The sequence below is a fragment of the Lontra canadensis genome, unplaced genomic scaffold (genome assembly GCF_010015895.1).
Source record: "Lontra canadensis isolate GAN:19392208 unplaced genomic scaffold, GSC_riverotter_1.0 scaffold41, whole genome shotgun sequence".
Classification (NCBI taxonomy): Eukaryota; Metazoa; Chordata; class Mammalia; order Carnivora; family Mustelidae; genus Lontra; species Lontra canadensis.
This window is the reverse complement of record NW_022631035.1, coordinates 13093545-13119027: the sequence shown is the minus strand read 5'-3', so window position 1 is coordinate 13119027 and position 25483 is coordinate 13093545. Positions and strand designations below refer to the sequence as shown.

The window sequence follows — 25483 nt, the reverse complement described above, 5'->3', positions numbered from 1 at the left end:
GGAGAAGTGAAGTCAAGAGAAGATTTTTTTTTTTTTAAAGATGGGTTGAAATAGCACTGTATTTGTTTCTAGGACTGAACCAGTAGAAAGCAAAAAAGCCAGTGATGTAGGAGAAATAGAGAGCTTGCCGGAGTGATGTTCCTTGAGTGGGCCATAGAGCAGGTACGCGCAAGTGGAATGATAGGCTCGCGAAAGGAGACCTGGATGGCTTGTCTGGTGACAGAGGGAAGGCAGAGTGTGCTGGGAAGCAGGAAGACCTGGTGTGACAGTTCATGGAAGTTCTCGTCTCATGGCTTTGGTTTTCTCAGTGAAGACTTTAGCTGAGGGTGATCATGAAGGTGGAGGTTCTGGTGATGTGGAGCTAGAGAAAGTGAGAAGTCAGAGTGAGTAAATGGACGGGGAAGTGCATTATAACGTTTATTTGTAGAGTGCTAATGTAAATCTTAGAGAGCATATGACTTGGTTTTGCTCTGTGAATGGTATGTTTGAAACATTAATAATTAAACTTTGAAACAAAGCTGAGCTTTTTTGGATAAAACCTGTGTTAAGCAGCCCTTGAACTACTTAATTTTATCTTGTATCTTTTATTTTGCAGAAAAACTATGGGCAAGCTGATGAAGATTGTAGGCATGGTATGTTTAAAATGGGACTGTTTTCTACTTTGAGAATTTTGAGTTACTTAAATTGAGCATTGTTTGAGATTTGATTTTTTATATGCTAATTTCAAGAGAGATTATAATATTTTAAACACTCCACCTTACTGTGGTGCCTACTAATTCTTGATGACAATATCCTTGCCTTGATGGGTATACACTCGAACATTGTTCCTAGTCATGAGTGGGAACATTGATAGTGTCCTTTTCAAGTTTGTGTATTTTCAGTCAATAAGAGCCAAATTTTAAAACTGTTAACACACATCAATTAAATGTTAAGCTTGAATAAATTGAAATGCTTGCCTGTCCTTCCTGAATGTGTTTTTCCCTTCAGTAGAAAATTTCCCTTAGAGAGGAGAGACTAAGTAGGGTGCTCTTTGGCTTTTTTCCTGTTTTCTTTGGGCAAGAAATTAATTAAAAAGATTCTTACTCTTGGGGTACTCATAGAATAGGAATCCTTTTCTTCGTAAGTGCTGCCTGTTCACTGGAGTGAATCGAGGAGTGAGTGGGAGAAGGGTCGAGCCTACGTGTTCACACACCCGTGGTGGGAATTTTGCGCAGCTCAGTGATTTGAGTAATGTAATGTTTCAGTTATCCAGAATTTGGGGGAGGGGTGCTGCGTTAAACGGGAGTTAAGCTTTTTATTATGCTTTTGTATCAGAACTTTTAAAAGTATTAACTGTTTTTGTTGTAAACTTGAAAGAACTATCTTACTCTTTTGGCATGTTGGATACAATTTAACCATTCATTTAAGAATGTGAACCTCCTTTAATAAAGTCTTTACTACCTGTGGACATTTAAAGTTACCAACAAGCCAGATAATAAGAAGTCAAATAACAGAGGACTATGAAGAAGGGAACCCTCTCTCCCCTTTTTATCCCATCTGAAGAGGTCATTGTTACTAGTTTGCTCTATCTTTAGTACTTTTCTCTATAGTGATAAACATAAATACTTAAATAATGTAGATAAGGGTTTTCCTTTAAAAATTAAAAAAGATGTATGTGATGAATACAGAGCATATTTCCTACATGTCTACAGATCATGGAACTTAGAAAGTTCCAGTTCCTGCTTAATATTCCATATGATAAATGTTTCATATTTACTCAAAAATTCTCCCATTGGTGGGCATTCAGCTGGTCCTAGTTTTCTAGTTTGTTCATTATAATTCATCCTGTAATGAACATATATTCTTTCTTACTGTTGTTTGTTTCTGTAGGATAGTCTTAAAAGTTGAATGTCTGGGCGAAGGAGGTTTTTTTTTTTTTTTTTAAAAGACGAATTTAGGGGTGCCTGGGTGGCTTAGTGGGTTAAGCATCTGCCTTTGGCTCAGGTCATGATCCCAGGGTCCTGGGATTGAGCCCCGTGTCCTGGGATCGAGCCCCAAGTCCTGGGATCGAGCCCCGCATCGGGCTCCCTGCTCACTGGGGAGTCTGCTTCTCCCTCTCTGTCTGCCTGCTGCTCCCCCCACTTGTGCTTGTCTCTCAGACAAATAAAAAAAAAAAACCCTCAAAAAAAAAGAGATACATTTATTTTTAGAGTGAGAGAGGGAGGGTGGGGGGTGGGTAGGGGCTGGGGTAGAGGGAGAGGGACAGAGAGTCTCAAACAGAGTTCCTGTTGAGCGTGGAGCCTGCCCTGAGATCGTGACCTGAGCCAAAATCAAGGGTTGGGCACTTAACTGACTTCGCCACCCAGGTGCCTCTGGGTGAAGGAGTTTTAAAAGTTGGATATCTGTGTTAAAATTACATGCTTATGGTTTTTAATTTTTTTTATTTTTTAAAGATTTTATTTACTTATTTGACAGCGACAGAGAGAGAGAGAGAGAAGAGGAGAGAGGAGAGAGAGAGAGCACAGGCAGGGGAGCAGTAGAAGCAGGCTCCCTGCTGAGCAGGGAGCCTGACACAGGGCTCGATCCCAGGACCCTGGGACCATGACCTGAGTGGAAGGCAGCTGCTTACCCCACTGAGCCACCCAGGTGTCCCAATATATGCTAAGAGTTTTAACAGACATTGTCAGATTTGTTTCTGATGCACACATGCTGCAGCAGTATCTGAGAATGCCTGTGCCCATGACCTCAGTAACACTGGAACCCATCAGTCTTGACATTCTGCTAGTCTCATGTGTTAAAAACAGAGCCTCTTTTCTTTAATTTTTACTCCCTTGAGTAGTGAGGTTGGTAAAGTCTTCTCATTTTGGAGGCATACAAAGTCCCAGAAGGTTAAATGACTTCTGAAAAATCACAGAAGAGTAATTGCTGTTAGTGAAGGAGCATATGGGAAATTTTTCTGTTGTTTTACTTAGCATTTTGAAGCTAGATACTATTTTACAACTACTGAATTTCTAAAATTAAATGTTTAGCCAGGAAACATGGATATGTTTATTACCTATGTCATGATGATAGTAACATGTGTAGACATATATGCTATTGCCAGATTTATACATTAACTATATGCAGTGTTTTGTATACCAATTACAATTACAATTACAATTATATGCAGTGTTTTGTATACCTCTATAATGTTGGGGGGAAAAAGTATAACCTATGTCTAGGATAAAGTTGTAATGAAATGAGTATACTCTTGTATTCGTGGAGTATGAGGGAGAATGCAGCTTGGTAATATGTTTATACCTTTGACCCACTAATCTCATTTCTGGGATGCTATCCCAAGTAAATAATCCAAAAGAAGGAAGAAATTGTGTGTGGATTGGTGTTCATTGCAGTGCTGTGTGTGAAAGTAAAAAATCAGTTGGCTTCCAGTAAGGGAGGACATCTTTAATTAAATTCTGTGCATTCCTTGTTACCATTTAGGTGATATGGAAGAACATGGAAAATGCTTACTTTCATGTAAAAGCAGTGTATATAAAGTTGTTTATTTGAAACAGATACTTGGGAATATTGGCCAAGTTTATATATATGTATTGCTAGTTGTAGAGTTCTGCTATTAGATGAATTTTTTTTTTCCTTTTCAACTTTTGGTAATCTTACTTAAGAGAAAATACCATGGTTAGGCAGTGAGTTAGTAATAAAAAGCAAGTTAAGAATCTCAGGCTGGGGCATCTGGGTGGCTCAGTTGGTTGAGCGGATGCCTTCAGCTTGGGTCATGATCCTGGAGTCCCGGGATCAAGTTCCGCATTGGATTCCCTGCTTGGCAGGGGGTGTGCTTCTCCCTCTGACCTTACCCCTCTCATGCTCGCTCTCTCTCATTCTCTCTCTCTCTCTCAAATAAGTAAATAAAATCTTAAAGAAAAGAAAAAGAATCCCAGTCTGTTAGGTATTACACGGCTTTGTAATGCTGGAGAACTCTGGCCTAGCTCCTGTCCTACTGGCTCCAACCCTATGTTTCCCTTTTCTATACCGTATTGTGTTGATATCTGTTCCCTTCCTGTCAGGCTGTCAGTTTGCATTCCTTGCAACTCTCAACATGCCTCTTTGTAACTACCTTTTCCCTCTTTTCTGTTTGCTGCTTTGACTTTCGGATTTCACTTTCTCAGGCAGGGTTAGGAAATCAGCCAGCCAGTCTTTGTTATAGAATTTAAAAATATTAAAAGTTTTTTGTTGTGAAGAAATTAAAATATTTTCCTATAGGAAAATAGATGTTTTAATGAACATTCATATTTTCAAAACTTAATTGTAAGATTTTACCATTTATTTTTTTTCTGAGATATTTGAAAATAATGACAGACATCACATTTACCCCTAAATATGTTAGTATCATCTCCAAAAGTAAGGCCATAACTGTATAATCACAATTTTATTATTAACCAAATAAAATTGGCAGTGATTCTCTAATATTACCTTAAGCCCAGTCTATAATCACATTTACTTGGGTTGTCCCTGAAATGTTTTTTATGGCTGATTTTTTCAAGCCAGAAATTAATTGGAATCATAAAATATAAAGTTGGAATTTTACTTCAAAAAGAGTAAATAGACTCTGAGTAAGGACATGAGGGTATCTTAAAAATTAACTACCTAGGCTTTGAATTCATGGACCTTAGTTCTGAGTTTGGTGTTGTGCTGCAGAGAGTGACAGTTGCCACCCTTGTGAGCACTGGCTAAATGAGGTAGGCAAGTCTGTTTTCCTTATCTGAACCTAAGTTGTATTTGGTGTAACAGGATGCCTGTGAAATATTGATTATATAGGAAACTTACAGTTTTTACATTAACAAAATAGAATAACACTGTATTTTAACTAACTGGAATTAAAATTAAGACTTAAAAAGAACCAAAATAGGGATGCCTGGGTGGCTCAGTTGGTTAAGCCGCTGCCTTCGGCTCAGGTCATGATCCCAGGGTCCTGGGATTGAGCCCCGCATTGGGCTCCTTGTCCAGCAGGGAGCCTGCTTCTGTCTCTGCCTCTGCCTGCCACTCTGCCTGCTTGTGCTCTCTCTCTGATAAATAAATAAATAAAATCTTAAAAAAAAATCTTAACAAAAAAATAAAAAGAACCAAAATAGAATGAGATAAATGGCAAAAGTGAAATCAAAAGAAAATATTATCAACCAAAATTATGCTACAAATTCAGTCATCATAAACATCAATGAATGTTTTTCATAAGGTTGCCGGATTTTTAAACCCTAGCTGAGAATGTTGTTATTGTTTTTTAAGTACTCTCTGTATTCAGTGTGGGGCTCAAACTGGCAACTGTGAGGTCAAGATTTGCCTGCTCTACTGACTGAGCCAGCCAGGTGCCTGGTTATTAACTTTTTTTTAATTGATGTGGAGTTGACACACAGTATTATGTTAGTTTCAGGTGTATATAGCATAGCGATTCAACAGATCTGTATTGTGCTGACCACAAGTGTAGCCCCCATCTGTCACCATACAATGCTATTAGAGTTCCATTGGCAATATTCCCTATGCTGTACCTTTATCCCCATGACTTATTCATTCCATAGCTGGAAAGCTGTAGTGTCGCTCCCATACCCCTTTACCTGTTTTGCCCATTGCCTCTCACCCCCCAACCCTCTGGCAACCATCAGTTTGTACTCTGTAATTATGGGTCTGTTTCTGCTTTTGTTTATTTGTTTTTATTTATTCATTTATTTATTTTTAAAGATTTTATTTATTTATTTGACAGAGAGAGACACAGTGAGAGAGGGAACACAAGCAGGGGGAGTGGGAGAGGGAGAAGCAGACTTCCCGCCGAGCAGAGAGCCCGATGGGGGCCTGGATCCCAGGACTCTGGGATCATGACCTGAACCGAAGGCAGCCGCTTAACGCGTGAGCCACCCAGGCGCCCCTTGTTTTGTTTTTTAGATTCCACATATAAGTGAAATCATATGGTGTTTGTCTTTCTATGATTCATTTCACTTAGCATAATGCCGTCTGGGTCCATCCATGTTGGCGCAAATGGCAAGCTCTCATTCTTTCTTATGGCCGAGTAATATTCCATTGTGTGTGTGTGTTTGCGTGAGTTTGTATGTGTGCTCACATGGCATCTTTTTTTTTTTTTTTAAACATTTTATTTATTTTAGAATGAGAGAGCACATGCGAATGAGAGAGGAGAGAGGGGCAGAAGGAGAGAAAGAGAGAAAGAATCTTGATGCGGGGCTCAATCTCATGACCCTGAAATCAGGACCTGAGCTAAAATCAAGAGTCAGACACTTAACTGACTGAGCTGCCTAGGTGCCCCTGTACTACATCATCATCACCACCATTGTCATCATCATCATCTTTTTTTTTTTTTTTTAAGATTTTATTTATTTGAGAGAGAGAACAAGTGAAGGAGAGAAAGGCAGAGGCAGAGGCAGAGGGAGACGCAGGCTCCCCACTGAGCAGGGAGTCCAGCACGGGGCCCGACCTGAGGATCCTGAGATCATGACTTGAGCCAAAGCCAGATGCCCAACCAGCTGAGCCACCCAGGCATCTCTGTATTGCACTGTCTTAATCTTTTTTTTTTTTTTTTCCAAGATTTTATGTATTTGATAGAAAAAGTGCAAGCAGGGGGAACGGCAGGCAGGGGAGAGGGAGAAGCAGGCTCCCTGATGATCAGGTATCCCAGTGCGGGGCTCAGTCTTAGGACCCTGAGATCATCACCTGAGCTGAAGGCAGTTGCTTAACCCACTGAGCCACCCAGGCGCCCCTGCATCTGCTTAATCTGTTGTTCCATCAGTGGACACTTGGGTTGCTTCCATATCTTGGCTATTGTGAAGAATGCTGCAGTAAACATAGGAGTGCATTTTTTCAAATGAGTGTTTTTGTTTTCTTTGGGTAAATAGTCAGTAGTGGAATTACTGGATTGTTTGGTATTTCTTAATTTTTAAAAAAATGATCTTATTTATTTGTCAGTCAGAGTACGCGTGCATATGTGCACAAGCAGAGGGAGCGGCACGTAGAAGGAGAAGCAGGCTCCACACCAAGCAGGGAGCCCAGTGCAGGACTCGATCCCAGGACCCAGGATCCTGACCTGAGCTGAAGGCAGTGGCTTAACCAACTGAGCCACCCCGGCGTCCCTAGTTCTTATTTTTTGAGAAACCTCCACACTGTTTCCTACAGTGGCTGCACTGGTCTGCATTTCTACCAACAGTGCACAAGGTTTCCTTTTCCTCCACATCCTCATCAACATTTACTATTTTTTGTCTTTTTGATTGTAGCTGTTCTCATAGGTATGAGGTGGTATTTCACTGCAGTTTTGATTTGCATTTCCGTGATGATTAGTGATGTTGAACATCTTTTCATGTGTCTGTTGCCCATCTTTATGTCTTCTTTGGAAAAATGTCTATTCAGGTCCTCTGCCCATTTTTTATTTTATTTATTTTATTTTTTATTTTTTTTTAAAGATTTTGTTTATTTTTTTGTCAGAGAAAGAGAGAGTGCACAACCAGGGGGAGAGTCAAGCAGAGGGACAAAGAGGCTCTCCACTGAGCAAGGAGCCTGATGCAGGACTCGATCCCAGAACCCTTGGATCATGACCTGAGCTGAAGGCGGATGCTTAACTGACTGAGCCACCCAGGCGTCCCCTCTGCCCATATTTTAATCAAATTGTTTATTTTCTTGGTGTTGAGTTACATAAGTTCTTTTTATATTTTGGGTATCAACCCCTTTTTGGGCATATTATTTGCAAATATCTTCTCCCATTGTAGTTTGCCTTTTTGTTTTGTTGATGGTTTCCCTTGCTGCAAAAGCTTTTTATCTTGGTGTAGTTCCAGTAGTTTATTTTTACTTCTGTTTCCCTTTCTTGAGGAGGCATATCTGGAAAATGTTGCTAAGGCCAGTGTCAAAGAGATTACTGCCTGTGTTTTCTTCCAAAAGTTTTGTGGTTTCAATTCTTGCATTTAGGTATTTAATCCGTTTTGAGTTTATTCTAGTGTCTGGTGCAAGAAAGTGGTCCACTTTCGTTCTTGTGCATGTAGCTGTCCGGTTTTCCCGACACCATTTATTGAAGAGACTGTGTTTTCCCCATTGTATATTCTTGTCTCCTTTGTTGTAGATTGAAAGTTTTGGGAAAATACTTAATTAGGCTTAGCTTTTTTTTCTTTTTTTAAGATTTATTTATTTATTTTATATATAGAGAGAGAGAGTACACGGGGAAGTAGGGGCAGAGGGAGAGAATCCTCAGTTAAACTCCTTGCTGAGCACAGAGCCTGACTCAGGATTCAATCCCAGGACCCTGAGATCATGACCTGAGCTGAAACCCAGAGTTGTACACCCTACTGACTGAGCCATCAAGTCGCCCCAGCTTAGCTTTTCAATGAAAGATTTTAGAGATAACCAAGGACTTGTTGAAAGAAATCTTCTACTATAGTGTTGTGACTGAAAAGATACAGTTAGACTCAACATTTATTGTATTTAAGCCTTATTTTAAATCACCTTTCTCATTGCAGGTAATTCTTTACAAGTAAAAGGAATTACATTTTAATGTTTGATTGTCTCCTTTTGACAGCCAGAGGCTGTTGGACTCTAAGAGAGGCTATTTTGTTGAAATAGTTGAATGAATCTTCCTTAAATATTACACATTTCAAGTAAGACGTATACAAGAACTGAAGAATGAGAAGGGATGGAGACCTGACTATATATAGTAACAGAGGTGAGGTGTTAGGTCTCCTCCTTAGTAACTCCCAGTAGGCAGGAAGGAGCTGTTCAGTTTGGGAATACTTGTGTGCTTACAGTAAAATCTCATAGAGTTGGTGGGAAAATAATTTTTCTGCAAGGCATTGTAACATATTTACAGTGCTTGAGATTAGATTCTATTTTTAGTGTCCTCTCTTTCAGCAAGTTCATTATTTGAGCTAAGGCAAGTTTAATAATACACAAGGCTATACTTTATTTTCTTTCAGGTTTTTTCAAGATATTACAGATAATGACCGATTAGATTGGCAATATCGCAGTTTAATTTTGTTACATGATGCAATAGCAGGAGAGCTTTTTATCTATAATTGTTGAGTATTTTTAGGTGATAATTCTTCATGTGGGATCCTGTAAGACAAACGGAATTGAATTTTAGGGCAACAGTTGGCAAAAAGTAAATCAGTACTGATTTTTGTCTAAAAAAGGGAAAGAGAGAAAAAGAAAAAACAATTTTGACAAATATTGAGGCCTTTAGACATCAGTATAATGCAGGAACTTTTGCAGAATGGAATTTGGCAAATACCTTGTACAAAACCAAAGATCTGCGAAAGGTGTTTGTAACTATGGTGTGATTTAGTACTCTTTAAACATGACACAATTTCCTGATTTTGAAATATTCTTAGATTTTTTTGTTTGTTTGTTTGTTTCCCTGAAACATTCTTTAATGCTTGAAAACTGGTTTCTTAATAGTGCAATTACTGAAAAGGAATTAGAGCATTTCCTTAGCAGTTCCCAGTACTGCTGTATGATTTTTAGAAGGGGAAGGTAACATGCAGGGAACTTCTGTGATAAGACTGTGTTAGATACTTTACATAAGTAATTAACACAATTAATCTTTACCACAACCTTCCTAGGTAGCTTCTGTCCCTTCCATTTTATAGGGGAGGAAGCAGTCTTAGCCTAAGTAAGTAGTCCAGCCCTTAGTAGGACTATTGTTTCTTCTTCAAAGCATTTTATTATTCGATCCTTAAAACAAATTTATGTGTGTTTCTGTTTTACAGATGACCGCACTGAGGGCCAGAGAGATAAAGTAATTTGCCAAAGGTCATATTTGAATAGTTTTAGGAATAGTAAGAGCCGAGGGAGATGTGGGCTTACTAGGGAATTTTATAAGATGTTCAAGACATTCTTAATGATACTGTGCTGGAGTTAATCACTTACTGGAATTATCTGGGGACATTGAGTAGATCCGTTATGTGGATGGAGTGAGACAACAGGTTGGCCCAAACTAAAAGTAATTGAATAAAACCGTCTTAAATACAGAGAGACTGCAACTTTCAATTCAGTAATCTGCTTCAATAGGGGATATATACATAAAGATGTTTATTGCATTGTTAGTTTCGATAGTTAAAAATTGGGATCATTCTGGAGCCATGGAGTAGTTAAGTAAATTGATGTACATACTTGATGGAACACCATATGGGCAATAAGATGAGAAACGTAAACACTCTGAGAACCATGGAAGATACTGAATGTGGTGAGGGGAAAATAAAGCAGAATACAAACTATTACATTTATATCAGTTACAATCATGTATAAATTACACAAATATTGATAAAAATTGGAAGCGAAAATGAATAAGTGAAGACGGTCTGTTTAGTTGAGTGATGAACTTATAGGGAATTTTTAGGTAGAATTTTATTAGTGTTCCTGTAATGTTATTTGTGTAATGGAAACATTGAACAACATAACGAAAGGATGTGTTCAGTACAACCAAAATAAATACATTATGAACAGACTCAGTGGACTTTAAATATGCAGTATATTATACTGATATTTAAACATTTCCTTGGAAATAATTAGAAAAAAATGGGGGGCGCTAGGTGGCTCAGTGGGTTAAAGCCTCTGCCTTCGGCTCAGGTTATGATCTCAGCATCCTGGATCTCTGCTAAGTGGGGAACCTGCTTCCTCCTCTCTCTCCCTGCCTGCCTCTCTGCCTACTTGTGATCACTGTCTGTCAAATAAATAAATAAAATGTTAAAAAAAAATTGGAATTTCCAAAATATTTTCTTTCAGCAAGTTACTTTCTTGCAAAGGAAGCTAAAGTGTGTTCAAACTAAAAATAGAATCTTGGACTTAGCAGTGAAGAGGAAGATACAGATTGTTTTACTAGTTGAGCCATTAGCAGTTGCTGTGAGAAATCATCTCAAATGACATGGCATAAAAATGAGGATATTCTGTATTGTTAGAAATGTGTGCTCCTGTGATTGTATTAAATCTGCAAACACATGCAGACAATTAGGTCAGCATTTTCTGTGGCCATGTGACAATTAGGTTCTTAGTTAATCTTGCTGGTTTTGATAAAAGCTAATTCTTAGCTTAGGAATACGACATGTGGAGATTTGCAGTTTCTATTCTTACGCATTTTAATGGCACTGGATCTCTCGTGTCACTGTTAAAAATGTGGAAACTTTATTCAGAAAATATTGGCGTTTTCATAGCCCTCACTTACCCAGGAATTACAGGCTGAATGGTGTTTTACACTGGAGAGAGAGGTTTTTTTTTAAAGATTTTATTTATTTATTTGACATACAGAGATCACAAGTAGGCAGAGAGGCAGGTGGGGGGCGGGGGGGGACAGGCTCCCTGCTGAGCAGAGACCCTGATGTGGGCTCGATCCCAGGACTCTGGGCTCATGACCCGAGCCGAAGGCAGAGGCTTAACCCACTGAGCCATCCGGGCGCCCCATGGAGAGAGAGGTTTAAGATGAACTCATGTTCCTGTGACTTTGATGTGCTCCTACCTGGCTATAGGCCGTGGTGGGTTAGATATGTGGATTGACCCATGTTTCTTCTTGTCTTCGTGCATATCTTGGACAGAACTGAAATGTCACAGCTTTCTACCAGTACTTGAAGTTCATTCTTTTAGCGCATAAGAATTTATCTTTGTGATAGTGTGCTAATGTTATAATCAAGACAAAAATGTGCATTGAACGTTACATGGTTGATGCTGGCTATTCTTTCCTAACAGTGCTGGGAGAAGGCCTGGCCAAGGGAGATGGGGCCTTTCAGGCAGTGCTCTGCTGTATGCAGCTGAAAGGAAAGCTTCAACTGGTATCCAGCATTCTTGCCAAGTCACTGACAGGAGAGTCCCTGGTACGTTGACGAGCTCTAATTCTGAATGTGTGAAAATGGATTCATTCACGTGACTCCTTAAGCATATTGTGGGGGAGAAGTAATTAAGTTTGCATTTTTTCTCTTGCTTCCTCCTATTAGAAATCAAAATTCATGAGTATCTTCAGATGCTCATTTCTCGTCAACAAACTGATGTTTAATCATTGGGTTCTTATGGTGTGTGATAATATATATATAAGAATAGCGCATACTTTTTAAAGCTTTGAAAGTATAGGATAACTAAATGACTTTCTTTAAAGATGTCATTTTATTAGAAGCTGGGAATATTTTGGGGTTTTAATTAATGATTTTTTTTGGTGAGTAAAGCAATAGAAGTTTATTAAGTGAAGATATAGAAAAAGCTCTCAAGAGTGAGAGGAGTCCTAGGATGGTCGCCCTATTTATTTATTTAAAAAAGATTTTATTTATTTATTTGACAGGGAGATAGAAAGCACAAGTAGGCAGAGAGGCAGGTAGTGGATGAGGGAGAGCAGGCTCTTCGATGAGCAGGGAGCCCAATGCAGGGCTTGATCCCAGGACCCTAGAGTAACGACCTGAGCCAAAGGTAGCCACTTAATGGACTGAGCCACCCACGTGCCTCTGATTGCTCTATTTAATTGATTTTATAAGCAAGCTCTAGACCCAGTGTGGTGCTTGAACTCAACAATCCTGAGATCAAGAGTTGTGTGCTCTACCAACTGAGCCAGCCAGGTGTAGTCCTTATTTTGGGTTTTACTTATTTATTTATTTATTTATTATTATTTAGTTGAGAAAGAGAGAGAGGGAGAGAATGGGAGAAAGTGGGGTGGGGGGAGTGGGGAGGAGTAGAAAGAGAAGCAGACTCCACGCTGAGCAGGGATCCTAACGTGGGGCTCGATCTCAGGACCCTGGGATCGTGACCTGAGCTGAAGGCAGACACTTAACTGACTGCGCCACCCAGGCGCACCTATAGTTTTGGGTTTTATTTATTTATGTAGTTTTTTTTTTTTAATTTTTAAAGATTTTATTTATTTATTTGACAGAGAGAGAAATCACAAGTAGACAGAGAGGCAGACAGAGAAAGAGAGGGGGAAGCGGGGTCCCTGCTGAGCAGAGAGCCCAATTCGGGGCTTGATCCCAGGACTCTGAGATCATGACCTGAGCTGAAGGCAGTGGCTTAACCTACTGAGCCACCCTGGTGCCCCTGTTTTGGGTTTAAAATTTTTTTTTTTTATTATTTATTTGACAGACAGAGATCACAAGTAGGCCGAGAAGCAGGCAGAGAGAGAGGAGGAAGCAGGCTCCCTGCTGAGCAGAGAGCCCGATGTAGGGCTCAATTCCAGGACCCTGGGATCATGACCTGAGCTGAAGGCAGAGGCTTTAACCCACTGAGCCACCCAGGTGCCCCTAGTTTTGGGTTTTAAAATGCTCCTGTGGACTGAGCATTTTAATCATACAATATGATTGTATAGGGTTCTTACAGTTGTAAGGGTTTCTTATAGTTGTGCTTACACTATACAATCAGCAGATTGTATAGTGTTCTTACAATTTCTTAAAATTTATTTTTCGCTTTGCATATCTGATCTTGCTCTTCAGTGACACCTTTTGTGAATATTTTATTGAATTGATTTTAAACTCTTATACAAGGTGAATAAAGTGTTTTAGGCCACACTGTATATTTTGTCCTGTTAGCTTTTTAAACTTTTCTTACAGATAGATTAGCTTTATTATCACCATTAATGATAGTGGGATGGGAGGTGAGGACAGCATTGTCTTTTTACAGATAAACCTTAGGAACAGTGGAGGAGTTGAGTTATGCCCCTTAGAACTAATACACTAACTGGTTTTTCCCTTTTCAGAATGGGATGGTAACAAAAGATTTGACAAGACTAAAAACACTTCTCACAGAAACAGAGGTAAGACTATTTCAGTGGATCTCTTTGGAAAGAGTTTAACTCAGTCTGGCTATAGTAAGTGTTCTGTATTAAAACTGGAAAATCTTTCTGCATCAGCCAAGAAAGCAAGGCTGTTACGGTGGGGTAGTGGAATTTCCTGGCCTTCTTTTCCATCGTGGTCTCATCCCAGGAACTTTGCTTCTTCTCATGTATCCCCTGCACCCCAGGTCTTCTGTTCCTAATTCTTTTTAGTGGTCTCTGGCCAACAAGTAGAAAGATGATTGGGAAATTTTAGTGTTTAACTACATCTGGCTGTTAGAAAATACTGTCATTAAAAATGAGATAACCCTCAAGCCTTCTTTTTAAAGCAACTAAAGAGGTCTGTGATCGAAGGACCATTTTTAGGGAATGGAGTTTAGGAGATGGAAATAATGTGTATCAGGGTAACTGGTGAACAGAAACGTGCTCTGGTGAAGCACTTGAAGGGCACGTAGAAGGCCAGGGGACAGCAGTGGCATGGAACAGGCCCAAAGCTTTGTAAGTTTCAAATTTCTATTCCTCATAGAGGCATTTAAAGTATTTTTATTTAGATGTTGCTTTTTATTTCATTTATTTATTTATTTATAAAAAGATTTTATTTATTTATTTGACACAGAGAGACACAGCGAGAGAGGGAACACAGGCAGGGTGAGTGAGAGAGGGAGAAGCAGGTTTCCCCCTAAGCAGGGAGCCCGACACAGGGCTTGATCCCAAGGACCCTGGGATTATAACCTGAGCCAAAGGCAGATGCTTAATGACAGAGCCCCCCCAGGCACCACTAGATGTCACTTTTTAAAAAACAGCCATTTCTGTCAGCTTTTATTATAAATGGAAGCCATGTAAAGTGATTGGTTTATTTATTTCTTTTTTTCTTTTTCTTTTTTTTTGAGAGAGTGCAGGAGGCGGTGGGAGGAAGGGCAGAGAGAGAGAGGGAGAGAGAGAATCTTTTTTTTTTTTTTTAAGATTTTGTTTATTTATTTGACAGACAGAGATCACAAGTAGGCAGAGAGGCAGGCGGGAGCAGGGGAAGCAGGCTCCCCGCCCAAGTAGAGAGCCCGATTCGGGGCTCAATCCCAGGACCCCGAGATCATGAACTGAGCCGAAGGCAGAGGCTTTAATCCACTGAGCTATCCAGGCGCCCTGAGAATCTTTTTCTTTTAAAGATTTATTTATTTATTTATTTGAGGGAGTTGGTGCACGCATGTGTATGCGGGGAAGGGCAGAAGGAGAGAATCTTCAAGTAGCCTCCCTGCTGAGTGCAGAGCTGGACTCGGGGCTTGATCTTACAGCTCTGAGATCATGACCTGAGCCAAAACCAAGAGCCAGATGCCAGGTGCCTCTGATTGGCTTACTTATTAAGGAAACTGGCACCACATAGGTCCTATGTGTGGTGCTGGGAATATAGCACTGACCAAGACACCCATAGTTTGGGAGGTTGAAGTCTTGGGGAGGAGAGAGATAACAAATAAATTGGACAACTACAGGTATAATTCACATTGAGTAAAGGTGGTATAAGGGGACAAAAATAAGCTTTCTGTGATGGAAACTATAACTGGATTGGGTGGTCAGAGGCTGAGATAGCTAAGCAAAGAACTGAGGGGTAAGAAGGTGCCAGTCCCATAGTGAGTGACGGAGGATGCTCCACATGGTGCAGAGAAAGAACAGAGGCCCAGGCGTAGACTGTGACCTCCTGTGGATTGCTTTCCCGTTCTAAATCTAGTAATATGTGTCACATACTGACAAACGTTAAGCAAAGAAGACAGTCATCATGAATTGCATGAGCTGGATGAAGATACTGTTTGTTTTGCTGCAATTATAGAGGCTTTAAACAAATGTTATTTTCTTTGTCTTACTATAAATTGAGTATCAGTAAGCTCTAATTAACTTCAGAGCCATTTCCTTTCTTGTATATAGGCAGTCTTTTTAATTTCTAAGGCTTAGAGGAGGACTGATAAATTTAGATTTTCAACATGGAATGTAAAATAAGATGACTTTTCATGGGGCGCCTGGGTGGCTCAGTCGGTTAGGCGACTGCCTTTAGCTCAGGTCATGATCCCGGAGTCCTGGGATCGAGTCCCGCATCGGGCTCCCAACTCCACGGGGAGTCTGCTTCTCCCTCTCACCTTCTCCTCGCTCATGCTCTCTCTCACTGTCTCTCTCTCAAATAAATAAAATCTTTAAAAAAAGAAAAAAAGATGACTTTCCATTTCATTAAAATTTTTGGCTGGCTTCTTTTTTATTGCCTTAATCAAATTATCAGCTTTACATCTGATAATCACACACAGATATATATTACGTATTTATATAAAAATTTTAATTTTTAATATTTATAATGCTCTCACATGTAAGGCCTCAAGTATCACTTGACTCCTATTTTATAACTGTACTTTTGGGAGAAGTGACTTAAGTTTTGTTTATAATTAACTTTTCTCTGTAACCAATGTAGTATTTTTTTGGCTAGTGAACTCATATTATTAAAAAAAAAATCCATCTAGAAAAAGCTAACAATCAATGAAACCCTTATTATTGCACATGACGTATTAAAAAATTTAGAAACAATTTGTTTTAAAGATTGAACTGAGCTGGCGTTTAAGTGCTAGGGGATAAGGATAAAGACATGAACTCAAGGCTAACTAATGGAAACAAAACCCGAATATAAAGATTTAAAATATCAAATTAATAGATCTGTTGGTAAATTTATAGACATTCTAGCAATATGAAATTTGGCCGCTTTTCGTGAAGGTGTCAGTACAAACTAAAGATCGATCATAAACTAATTGATATTGCCTTTCTGGCTTGGGGTCTGAACATATAAAAAGGTGTTTAAAAAAAATCCCAAACACAGTACTTTGGAACCTAAAAGCCATGGTGGCTAAATCCTAACCCCGGGCCAAGCTTCTCATTCTTACGAGCCCTTGTGGGGCGGATGCGCTGTTCTCCAAACCCCACCAGCCTGTGAGCTGTGGTGTCAGCACAGGCACGCCTGCTCGCTTGTACATCATTGCAGATGCTGACCCGTGAAGCATGCCATGTTGTCTTCCCTTCTCCTGTTCTCAATGCTTTTAGCTTTGTCCTAGGACCAAAATTTATTTTGATAAAATTTTAAGACTTTTTTAAAAGTTTATTTATTTATGTAATCTCTGCCCCTAACGTGGGGCTCAAACTCAAAACCCCAAGATTGAGAACCGCATACTCCCATCGACTGAGCCAGCCAGATGCCCCTGTTTTGATAAATATTTTAGAGGAGGTACTTTAAATTCACACGTGAAGTGAGCTTTTAGCTTTTATATTTATAAATCTGATGAAGATGAAATGTAATTTTTTAAAAAGATTTATTTATTAGAGAGAGCGAGGAGATGGGTAGAGGGAGAGGGAGAGAAAAACTTAAGAAGGAGACTCCATGCTGAGCAGGGAGCCTGATGTGGGGCTCAGTCTCATGATCCTGAGATCATGACCTGAGCTGAATGTAAGAGCTGAGCACTTAACTGACTGCCACCCAGGCTCCCCTGAGATCATATTTTAAAGGCTGGTGTGGGACCTATGGCACTTACACCTTGCTTGTAGAATTTAAAGAGATTTTTTTAAATGTATCTTTTTTGTGAGCATAGCACCCTGGTAATGTAAACAATTACTCTTGATTTAGCTTACGTATTCCTTTTTTTTTTTTTTTTAAGATTTTTATTTATTTATTTGACAGACAGAGATCACAAGCAGGCAGAGAGGCAGGCAGAGAGAGAGAGAGGAAGGGAAGCAGGCTCCCCACTGAGCAGAGAGCCCGATGCGGGGCTTGATCCCAGGACCCTGAGATCATGACCTGAGCTGAAGACAGAGGCTTTAACCCACTGAGCCACCCAGGCGCCCCTAGCTTATGTATTCTTATAGTCAGTCCTCATTTTCCAGAAAGAATGGGTTGTCTTTAAACATTTTTAGTAAGTAGTTGGAGAATCAGGAGGCATCTTCCTATAGAAACAGTATTAATGGTGATTTAGTTCCAGCTCAGCCTGAAAAGTCCAGTTAATTAATGATGTATGAATTATAGTGATATTATTGTTTCAGTTATACCCAATTAGCATTTAGACATTATCTCTACAGTATAGACATTCCAAATTTCATGTTGGGATACTGTATTCTCTGATTCAGTTCCATGTTTACTGAGCTCTTGTGCTGTTCAAGGTTCTCTGGGTTTTGGGAAGCTGAGATATCTGTGAAAAACAAATCTGGTGGGCCAGTTGGAGATGCACATAGCTACTGTACCCATGGGGCAGGCTGCCTGTGGTCAGTAAGTGTGGCAGTGGAAATATAAGCAGGGAGAAGAGAGATTAACAGCCTGTGGGGAGACCAGGAAGGCAGGAGATTAAAGGATGGGGGTGCTAGGTAAAGACCCAGAGGTGACTTGGTACAGGGTAGCATGGTAGTCACTTGGTTCAGGGACAGATGAGAGCCTTGGCCAGGATAGTGGCAGCGGGAGTAAAGAGTATGAGATAGGAGGGACATTCTAGACCTCGTTGGGCAAGATTTAGAGGATACTCAGGAGTAGGACAGAAGAGGGAGAGTTCAAGATGGCTTTCAGAATTTTAGTCTTGCTCTCTTTGGGAGTATTAACGCGAGATAAGGAGCATGAGAAGGATGATGAGATTTGGGATAAAGATGATGAATTTAATTTTGGACGTATTTGTTTGAAGTGCGTGGATGATCATCTCTCCATCTATCATCCCATCCTGGATGCATTTACTGGGCACCCATTATGTGCCTGGTCCTCTGTGAGCCGTGGGAATGTGGCAAGGGAGTCAGGCTGTTGGCAGTGGATCTGTGCGTGGCTGACAGTGATCCGGCGTATAAAATGCTGTTGGGTGTTAAGAAAAGTAAGAAAAAGTGCTGTGGCTGGCACTCAGGTGAAATGGGAGGTATAAAGTTTAGAGTAAAATTAGAGCCAAAGGAGTAGATTGGGCATTTATGTGCACCAAGGGGACTTGAGTCAAGAAAACCAGGGAGTCAGAGTGAGTGGGTCCTCAGCTCCATCATGGGAGAGGGGCTTATCCCAGAGCGAGGGGGACCTGGCAGGATGTGCTCCAGGCCCCACAGTGGTGGCGTTGCACTCGGTGTAGGAGAAAGGCACCTCTCTGGCTGGTCATCCTCTAGATGTTAGGAAGAGGAGAGTGAAATGAGTAAATGAATGGAGGCGTGACTCCGTGGACTTTATCGTTTACTACCAGGTAATTTTCGTATAGGGAATCTCTATCCGTTTCCTTCATGAAGGCCACATAAGTACCTGCTTTCTGTATTTAAACATACTTTAACATAGAGCAGAGATGGATGCAAAAAATACTGTTTAAAATATTAATGTGTATTAAAGTTTCGAAGTGTTCAAGCTCAGCCTTAAAAAAAAATGTTGAAAACATCCAAGTTTAATTCAACATCAACTGGTTATTTCTTATTATAAAAACATTTTCATTTGGAAAATTGCAGACAGCCACTAGTAACGTCCTGTCTGGATATCACGTGGAAGACTTGGAAGGGGGTAAGTACCACATTCTGTGTTACTTCTGCTAGCTGTAATTGCTGACGCCGCTTTGTTCTTGGTTATTGGGAGGACGTTTGCTGAGTTACAGTACATATAAGTGGAGGTTTGGAGAGAACGTACAAATTTAATTTCAAGAAGTAGGTGTAGATGAAAGCATTTTTTTCCACTGGCCCTTTCTCATAGCATAATGGAGTCAGGGAGGTAGGAAGTATCCTTTTCCTGCCTCCATGTAGCTCCGTGTAAGTAAACCTCATCGTTAGCAATGTCAAGTTGCTACATTCTCCATGTAGTGGGGAGTCTTTATCTTGTTCTGTCCCAGGCTAGTCCGATTACTACTTTTTGGAAGTCCTGATCTGTTAGCTAAGTTGTTCCTGCCACAGTTAAAATCCATGACCTCCTCTTCTCTTGCTAGAGGAAAGGAAAGAGGGACCAACATTCATTGAGTGCTTGCTGGATACTGTGTACCGTGGTAGCAGCTTTCACAAAAACATGTGTTGGCTTCTCCATCTTTTTGATAGGTGATGAAACTGATGTTTATTAAGGTTCAGTAGTTTTTCCAGTCACACAGCTGGAAAGGGATGAGACATGGCTTTAAACTCATCCTGGCTGAATATCTTTTTTTGGGGTGGGGGTGGGGGTGGTAGCACATGATTTGTGAGGAAATAGAGAATGGCTGTGAGGTCCTTGAAAACTTGGTGCTGCTCAACCTTTGTTGCTCTAGCCTTTTCTTTCTTAAGCCTTATTTTCTTTGTTTTTTTGGGAACTTTTACCTAAACGAATCAAAGCTCATTGTATTCAGAAGTAAACAAATGTTATTTTTTTTTAGCTCTTATGTCAGAATTCAGTGTTTTGAACTTTATGTCAATTGTAAAAAAGGATTGATTACTTGATACAATGACGTGTGCCAGACAAATCCTAAGGAACATGGGTAATAATGTGGAACTTTTCACTCAATATGCAGTATTGAATTTGTTCTACATAATTTCCTTCCAGGTTATGATAATTTCCTCATTCCTGAAATAATTCTAATAGAGACACATTTTATACTTAAAAATTGACGAGCATGCCAGCATTTCCCCCTTTAGTTGTTAGGGAAGAGACTGCATTGGAAATATATCCACCAGTTGCTAGGATAGAGTCAGGGTCATTGACCCGATTTAGTTGCTGGGTAACTACTTCAGTAATGTCTGAGTTTCCTGTGGTTAATTGAATTTAACTCATTTGATTGGTAGATTACTTTTTTGATAGAGGCAAGTATGTCATGTCCTTTTTACATCATCTAGGATGATGTGTGTGGAGGGTTTATAGTATTTCTTACACATTAAAATATCAGAATTATTAGCAAGCCTCAAATGATAAGACTATATCCTGATTACTCTCTAGGATCTTGTAATGGTTGGCATTTCCGCCCACCACCTAGGGGAATCACAAGCAGCGAGGAATATACTTTGTGTAAAAGGTAACGTGAATTTTTTTTTTAAACCAATGACATGTCTTTATTCAAAGGATAGATAATTTTCCTTCACTTTCTGAAGAGTAGTAATTCCAAGTTAAAGAAGATAATCTGTGAAGGAAGAAGTATAATGATTGAGTAAAATGGTTTACTTTCAACTTGAAACAGAAGCCATAATTAATGGTCATTATCATTAAATAAAAGTCAAGGCTATATCAGTGAGCCTTCTTTTAATTACAAACAACAGTGATCTAAATTGGGATTGTTAAGACTTTGTGTAGAAGTCTTTTATAATACCAGTTGAATTATTATGACTGAATTTAGTTCTGGTCTCTTATTTATGTGAAATGTACCTCTAACTTCTAGTGATTGAATTGAAATTATATAACTTGAAGTAGAGCATAAAATAGATGAAGAAATGTTAAATTATTTTAATAACTTTTCTAAAAAAAGAAAATCTATTTTCTTCATGTTGTCCTTATATATAATTTATGAGTAATTTCTCTTTGAAGGGCTAACCTTTCAAAAGTCAATTGTTGTTAAGCTGGAAAGAATTATTAAAGTCACATTCTGAAAGGTGCACTTCAGTTCTTTCTATAAGAAGTAGTAGTGAGGGATTTTAGATGTAAATTCTCATTACTGTAGGTTGTTTTTGATAATGAAGGAAATTGCATATATAGTTTTGGTGATTGAATAGTCAAGGTCAGATAGGATTTTATAGTAGAAATAAAGAAACTAGTAAATTTCAAAACTCCTGGTGGCATCATGTTGTAGTAGAGGTAGAACGGAGTCCTATGCAGAGGAAATGTGAGAACATTTATAGGCCAGTAAGAATATGAAACCTTTAGTATTTAAAGAAATAACTTAAAACAAAGCAATAGAAAAACAAAGAAATATTTGGCTCATTAAGACGTACTTAAGAGAAACAAATACGTGATTTTTTGAATGTGTCTTAGAAAGCATAAGAGAACTTAATAAGTAGTATAATTTAAGTTCCAGTACTTTGTATCATTAAGAAAAGCTTTAAATACAGTCATATTTTCAAATAGGATGAACCATTTGATAATTTACATTGTGCTGTGGTTCGTTTTATATTTCTTACTGTCCATATTTTTTCAGTTGAAAAAAATATATAAAATATAATAGTTCTCATCTCTATTTTGCTACTTATAGTTTAATTTTCATCTTTTTGTTCAGAAGATCTTTAATTTTTTGATGTTTCAGTTGTTTGAAAACTGGCTAAACCCATAATTTTGTAGGACACTTAAAACTTAAAAAAATGAACAAAGTTTTGCATTTTTATCTGTTTTGACCACTGAATTTTCAGTTGAATATTCTGAGTCATAAACACCGAGAAACCATTAACTCTGTCCCTTAATATGAACATTTAGGAATTTACCATTGAAGAATTTAATCTATTAAATTAATTATGATTCTAATATAGAACTTTTGTTCTTAATTTATTTAAAACTTCAAGCAAATGGATATAGTCCAGTATTTTCAATGAAATATAGGCGATAGTAATATAGAAAAGAGTAAAGGCATTACATTTGAAGGTGAAAAGTAGAAGCCTTAAGATGATAATTTAATGCTATAGTAACATTTTTTTTTTTTTTTCAGAAGGAAATTCTAGTGTGTAGAGAATTGTCTTTAGGTGATACCATTTTGAGAAGTAGGGCACACCTGTGTTTGATGCATTGTTCCACTTGATGTCAGTGTTGCTTTAGGAAAATTCTGCTCTAAGAAGAATTGTCCAAATAGAGTTGTTACATCATGAAGGAGGAAGCTACCTTTTCGATGCCGGTTTTGTGGGCGAGGGGTGGTTATGATTGATTATGCTTTGCTTTAGCATCCCCGTATTCCAAAAAAAGAAGTCGCTGAGTATGGAAAGTTGCTGTAGTGATTAACTGTTATAAATGTTCTTGAAACCTCTTCTTCCTCCTCTGTGCAAGTCAGGGTGATAAATATGGCCTTTCAGGAGATGAAGTTTTGTTTTTGTTATTGAAGAGTCGGAGGGCAAATGCTGGCAGTTTATCTTTTAAATGGTCCAACAAAGTATATGATAAAACAGTCTTTCCTATTCTACTTAGATTTTTAGAGCAAGGAATCTGTAGGTACGGTGCGCAGTGTACTTCAGCACATTCCCAGGAAGAACTAGCAGAATGGCAGAAAAGATATGCTTCACGCTTGATAAAATTGAAACAGCAAAATGAGAATAAACAGCTCTCAGGCAGTTACATGGAAACCTTGATAGAAAAGTGGATGAATTCATTATCTCCTGAGAAAGTGGTGAGGAAAATAAACTGCATTTTTTGTTTGTTTGTTTGTTTGTTTGTTTGTTTTAAACGATGACCTTGTTTGAGTCTTGACTTTATTTTGTGCTATTTTGGTTTATTTCCTTATCCTCTGTATGAAGAACTTGATTCTTGATAAAGTGCTTTTGTAGCAAAAGTAGACCCTTTTGCTAAAATAAAGAGCAGAACTAAGCCATTTGTTTGTGGAGATTTGCAGGTATTACGTTAATCTTCATTCAGGGAGTGTTTACTGTCGTTTTCTTGTTATTAATTTTCTTATGTCTTGTCTAAGCTTTGTTGTATTTTGTTCTTATAAAATTAATGTATAAAAAGCATCTTACTTTGTAAACAGTTCCATCAACATCTTTACCGTTGATAGTTAATTACCATGCCAAAAGTTTTTGTTTGTGCTTTGGGGACTAAAAATATAACATTAATTGCTCTCTATTTTCAGCTTAGTGAATGTATAGAAGGAGTAAAAGTAGAGCATAATCCTGATCTGTCGGTCACTGTCAACACCAAAAAGTCTCACCAGACATGGACCTTTGCTCTTACTTGTAAGGTATGAATTTTGTGCTAATTGGAGAATGTAATTTTTTTTTTCGATTTTCTTGAGGCTTTTTGTGACCTTTAAATCTCTGTGTTAGAGCACTGAAAATGTTTTAATCTAAGTACATCTTAAGTAGGTTCTGTATTGTGCTAAAGTGTATTTCCGTACTTTGGTCATTAAAGGTATAATATTTTTAGGTTTTGAGATAAAAATCTTTATAGATATTTAGATGTTTGCTAATTTACTAATTTGATAAAGTGGTCTTTGATATATTGTCTTCCAAAGTTGGAACATAGGATGGGGTTCATGGCTTATAATTAACTATTTACAAATTGAATTGTTTAATCTGGCAGTTCTAAGATATTTAAATAGTCACAGCTTGTTTTTATATTTGATGAAGTCACAGATTCTGTAATAATGTGGTCTTAATATGAGACATTTTCTGCAGTGCTTCCTGTCTTGAATATAATATTAAAAGTTTAAGAATGAAGCAGAGTCAAACTTTTCTGTGAATGTGTGCAGTGGAAAAGTTCTGCATACCTTTTGGTGGCATTTCTTCCACTGTGGCTTCTGCATCTTGGGATGAACAATCTGGGAACATTTAGCTTTGGCCTTGAACCCAATCCAGTGCCTTCAGAGGTAACTGCCCTCTTATGAAGACTTCCTACTTGAAGCGAGATAAAACTATTTTAGGCCAAAGGTATGGAAAGTTGGAGGTCAGTGATCTAACCGGGTGATAGAGCTTTTGCCACAAAGAAAGACGAGCATATCCTAGAAAAAGCAGGGAGACTAGAGATGTAGCATAAATATATCATTTTTAAAAATTTCAGCTTTACTGAGTTATAAATGACATCATAAATATATAATTTTAACAACTGATTTTTTTTTAACCATTCTCATTTTTTTCTTAAATGGCTTATAAACACAATTTGTATTTTTAACATAGTCTCTTAGAAGCATGGGAAAGTAAAAGTCCCTTATGGGAATATTTTCATTGAAGAGCCCAAATACAGCTGGATTTTTCACCCCCTTGTACTCAATGAATTATTTTAACTTCCTTGTAGCCTGCAAGAATGCTGTATCGTGTAGCATTGCTTTATGATGCTCATCGTCCTCATTTTAGTATCATTGCAATATCTGCCGGAGATAGTACTACCCAGGTATCACAAGAAGTCCCAGAAAACTGTCAAGAATGGATAGGAGGAAAGATGGCCCAAAATGGATTAGATCATTACGTGTATAAAGTCGGGATAGCATTTAACACAGAAATATTTGGAACTTTTCGCCAAACCATAGTTTTCGACTTTGGATTGGAACCAGTACTCATGCAAAGAGTAATGATTGATGCAGCTTCTACAGAAGGTAATATTTAGACTTTTTTCCCCTGATACGATGTATTAAAAGGCACTATAATGGCAGTATTAAAAGATATGTATTGGCCCCTAAATATTCCATGGATAGAGAGAGAATAATAAGGAAAAAGATCCCAAAGCAATCGACTCATTTACTGTGTAATGGGATTAGAATGGTTCACATTATGCCCTGTTCGCTCTACAGTCATCAGGCAAACTTGCTTTGAGCTTCCTTAAATTTGTATGAGTAGATGATCAGGTCTGTTTTGGTCTACTAGCTTTGTTTTTAAAGTAAGATGATTTTAGCACCATAAAACCTTTCAGTATTAATTTGGGTAGACCGTTATTTCAGTGGTAATCATGAGTGCACCTCCAATGTCTGTTTGCATGTCTGACTGAGTCTCCAGTTAACTTTGCTGACTTTAGTACGGTATCTTTGAATGAAAAGCCTTCAATAGAAGATTTCATAGGTTAGTTTTGTATATTCACTGGTAAAGGAGGCCACGGTGCCTTTAGTAGGATCTGCTTTGTGTTCTGGGAAGAGGTCCCTGCTTTCAACATGTAAACAC

General features: G+C 38.6%; 1 protein-coding gene across 6 annotated transcripts in view; it reads left to right on the top strand.

Annotated features, from left to right (window-relative positions):
• HELZ (helicase with zinc finger) overlaps window positions 1-25483 on the top strand; it is a 157072-nt gene that overhangs the window by 29630 nt on the left and 101959 nt on the right. For all 6 annotated transcript variants that reach the window (XM_032870803.1, XM_032870801.1, XM_032870800.1 and 3 more), the window contains 8 exons: window positions 596-632; window positions 11689-11813; window positions 13670-13726; window positions 19211-19262; window positions 20649-20724; window positions 22809-23007; window positions 23467-23574; window positions 24627-24924. In XM_032870803.1, the coding sequence (XP_032726694.1) occupies window positions 596-632; window positions 11689-11813; window positions 13670-13726; window positions 19211-19262; window positions 20649-20724; window positions 22809-23007; window positions 23467-23574; window positions 24627-24924 (952 nt within the window). The remainder of the gene's footprint in view (window positions 1-595; window positions 633-11688; window positions 11814-13669; window positions 13727-19210; window positions 19263-20648; window positions 20725-22808; window positions 23008-23466; window positions 23575-24626; window positions 24925-25483) is intronic.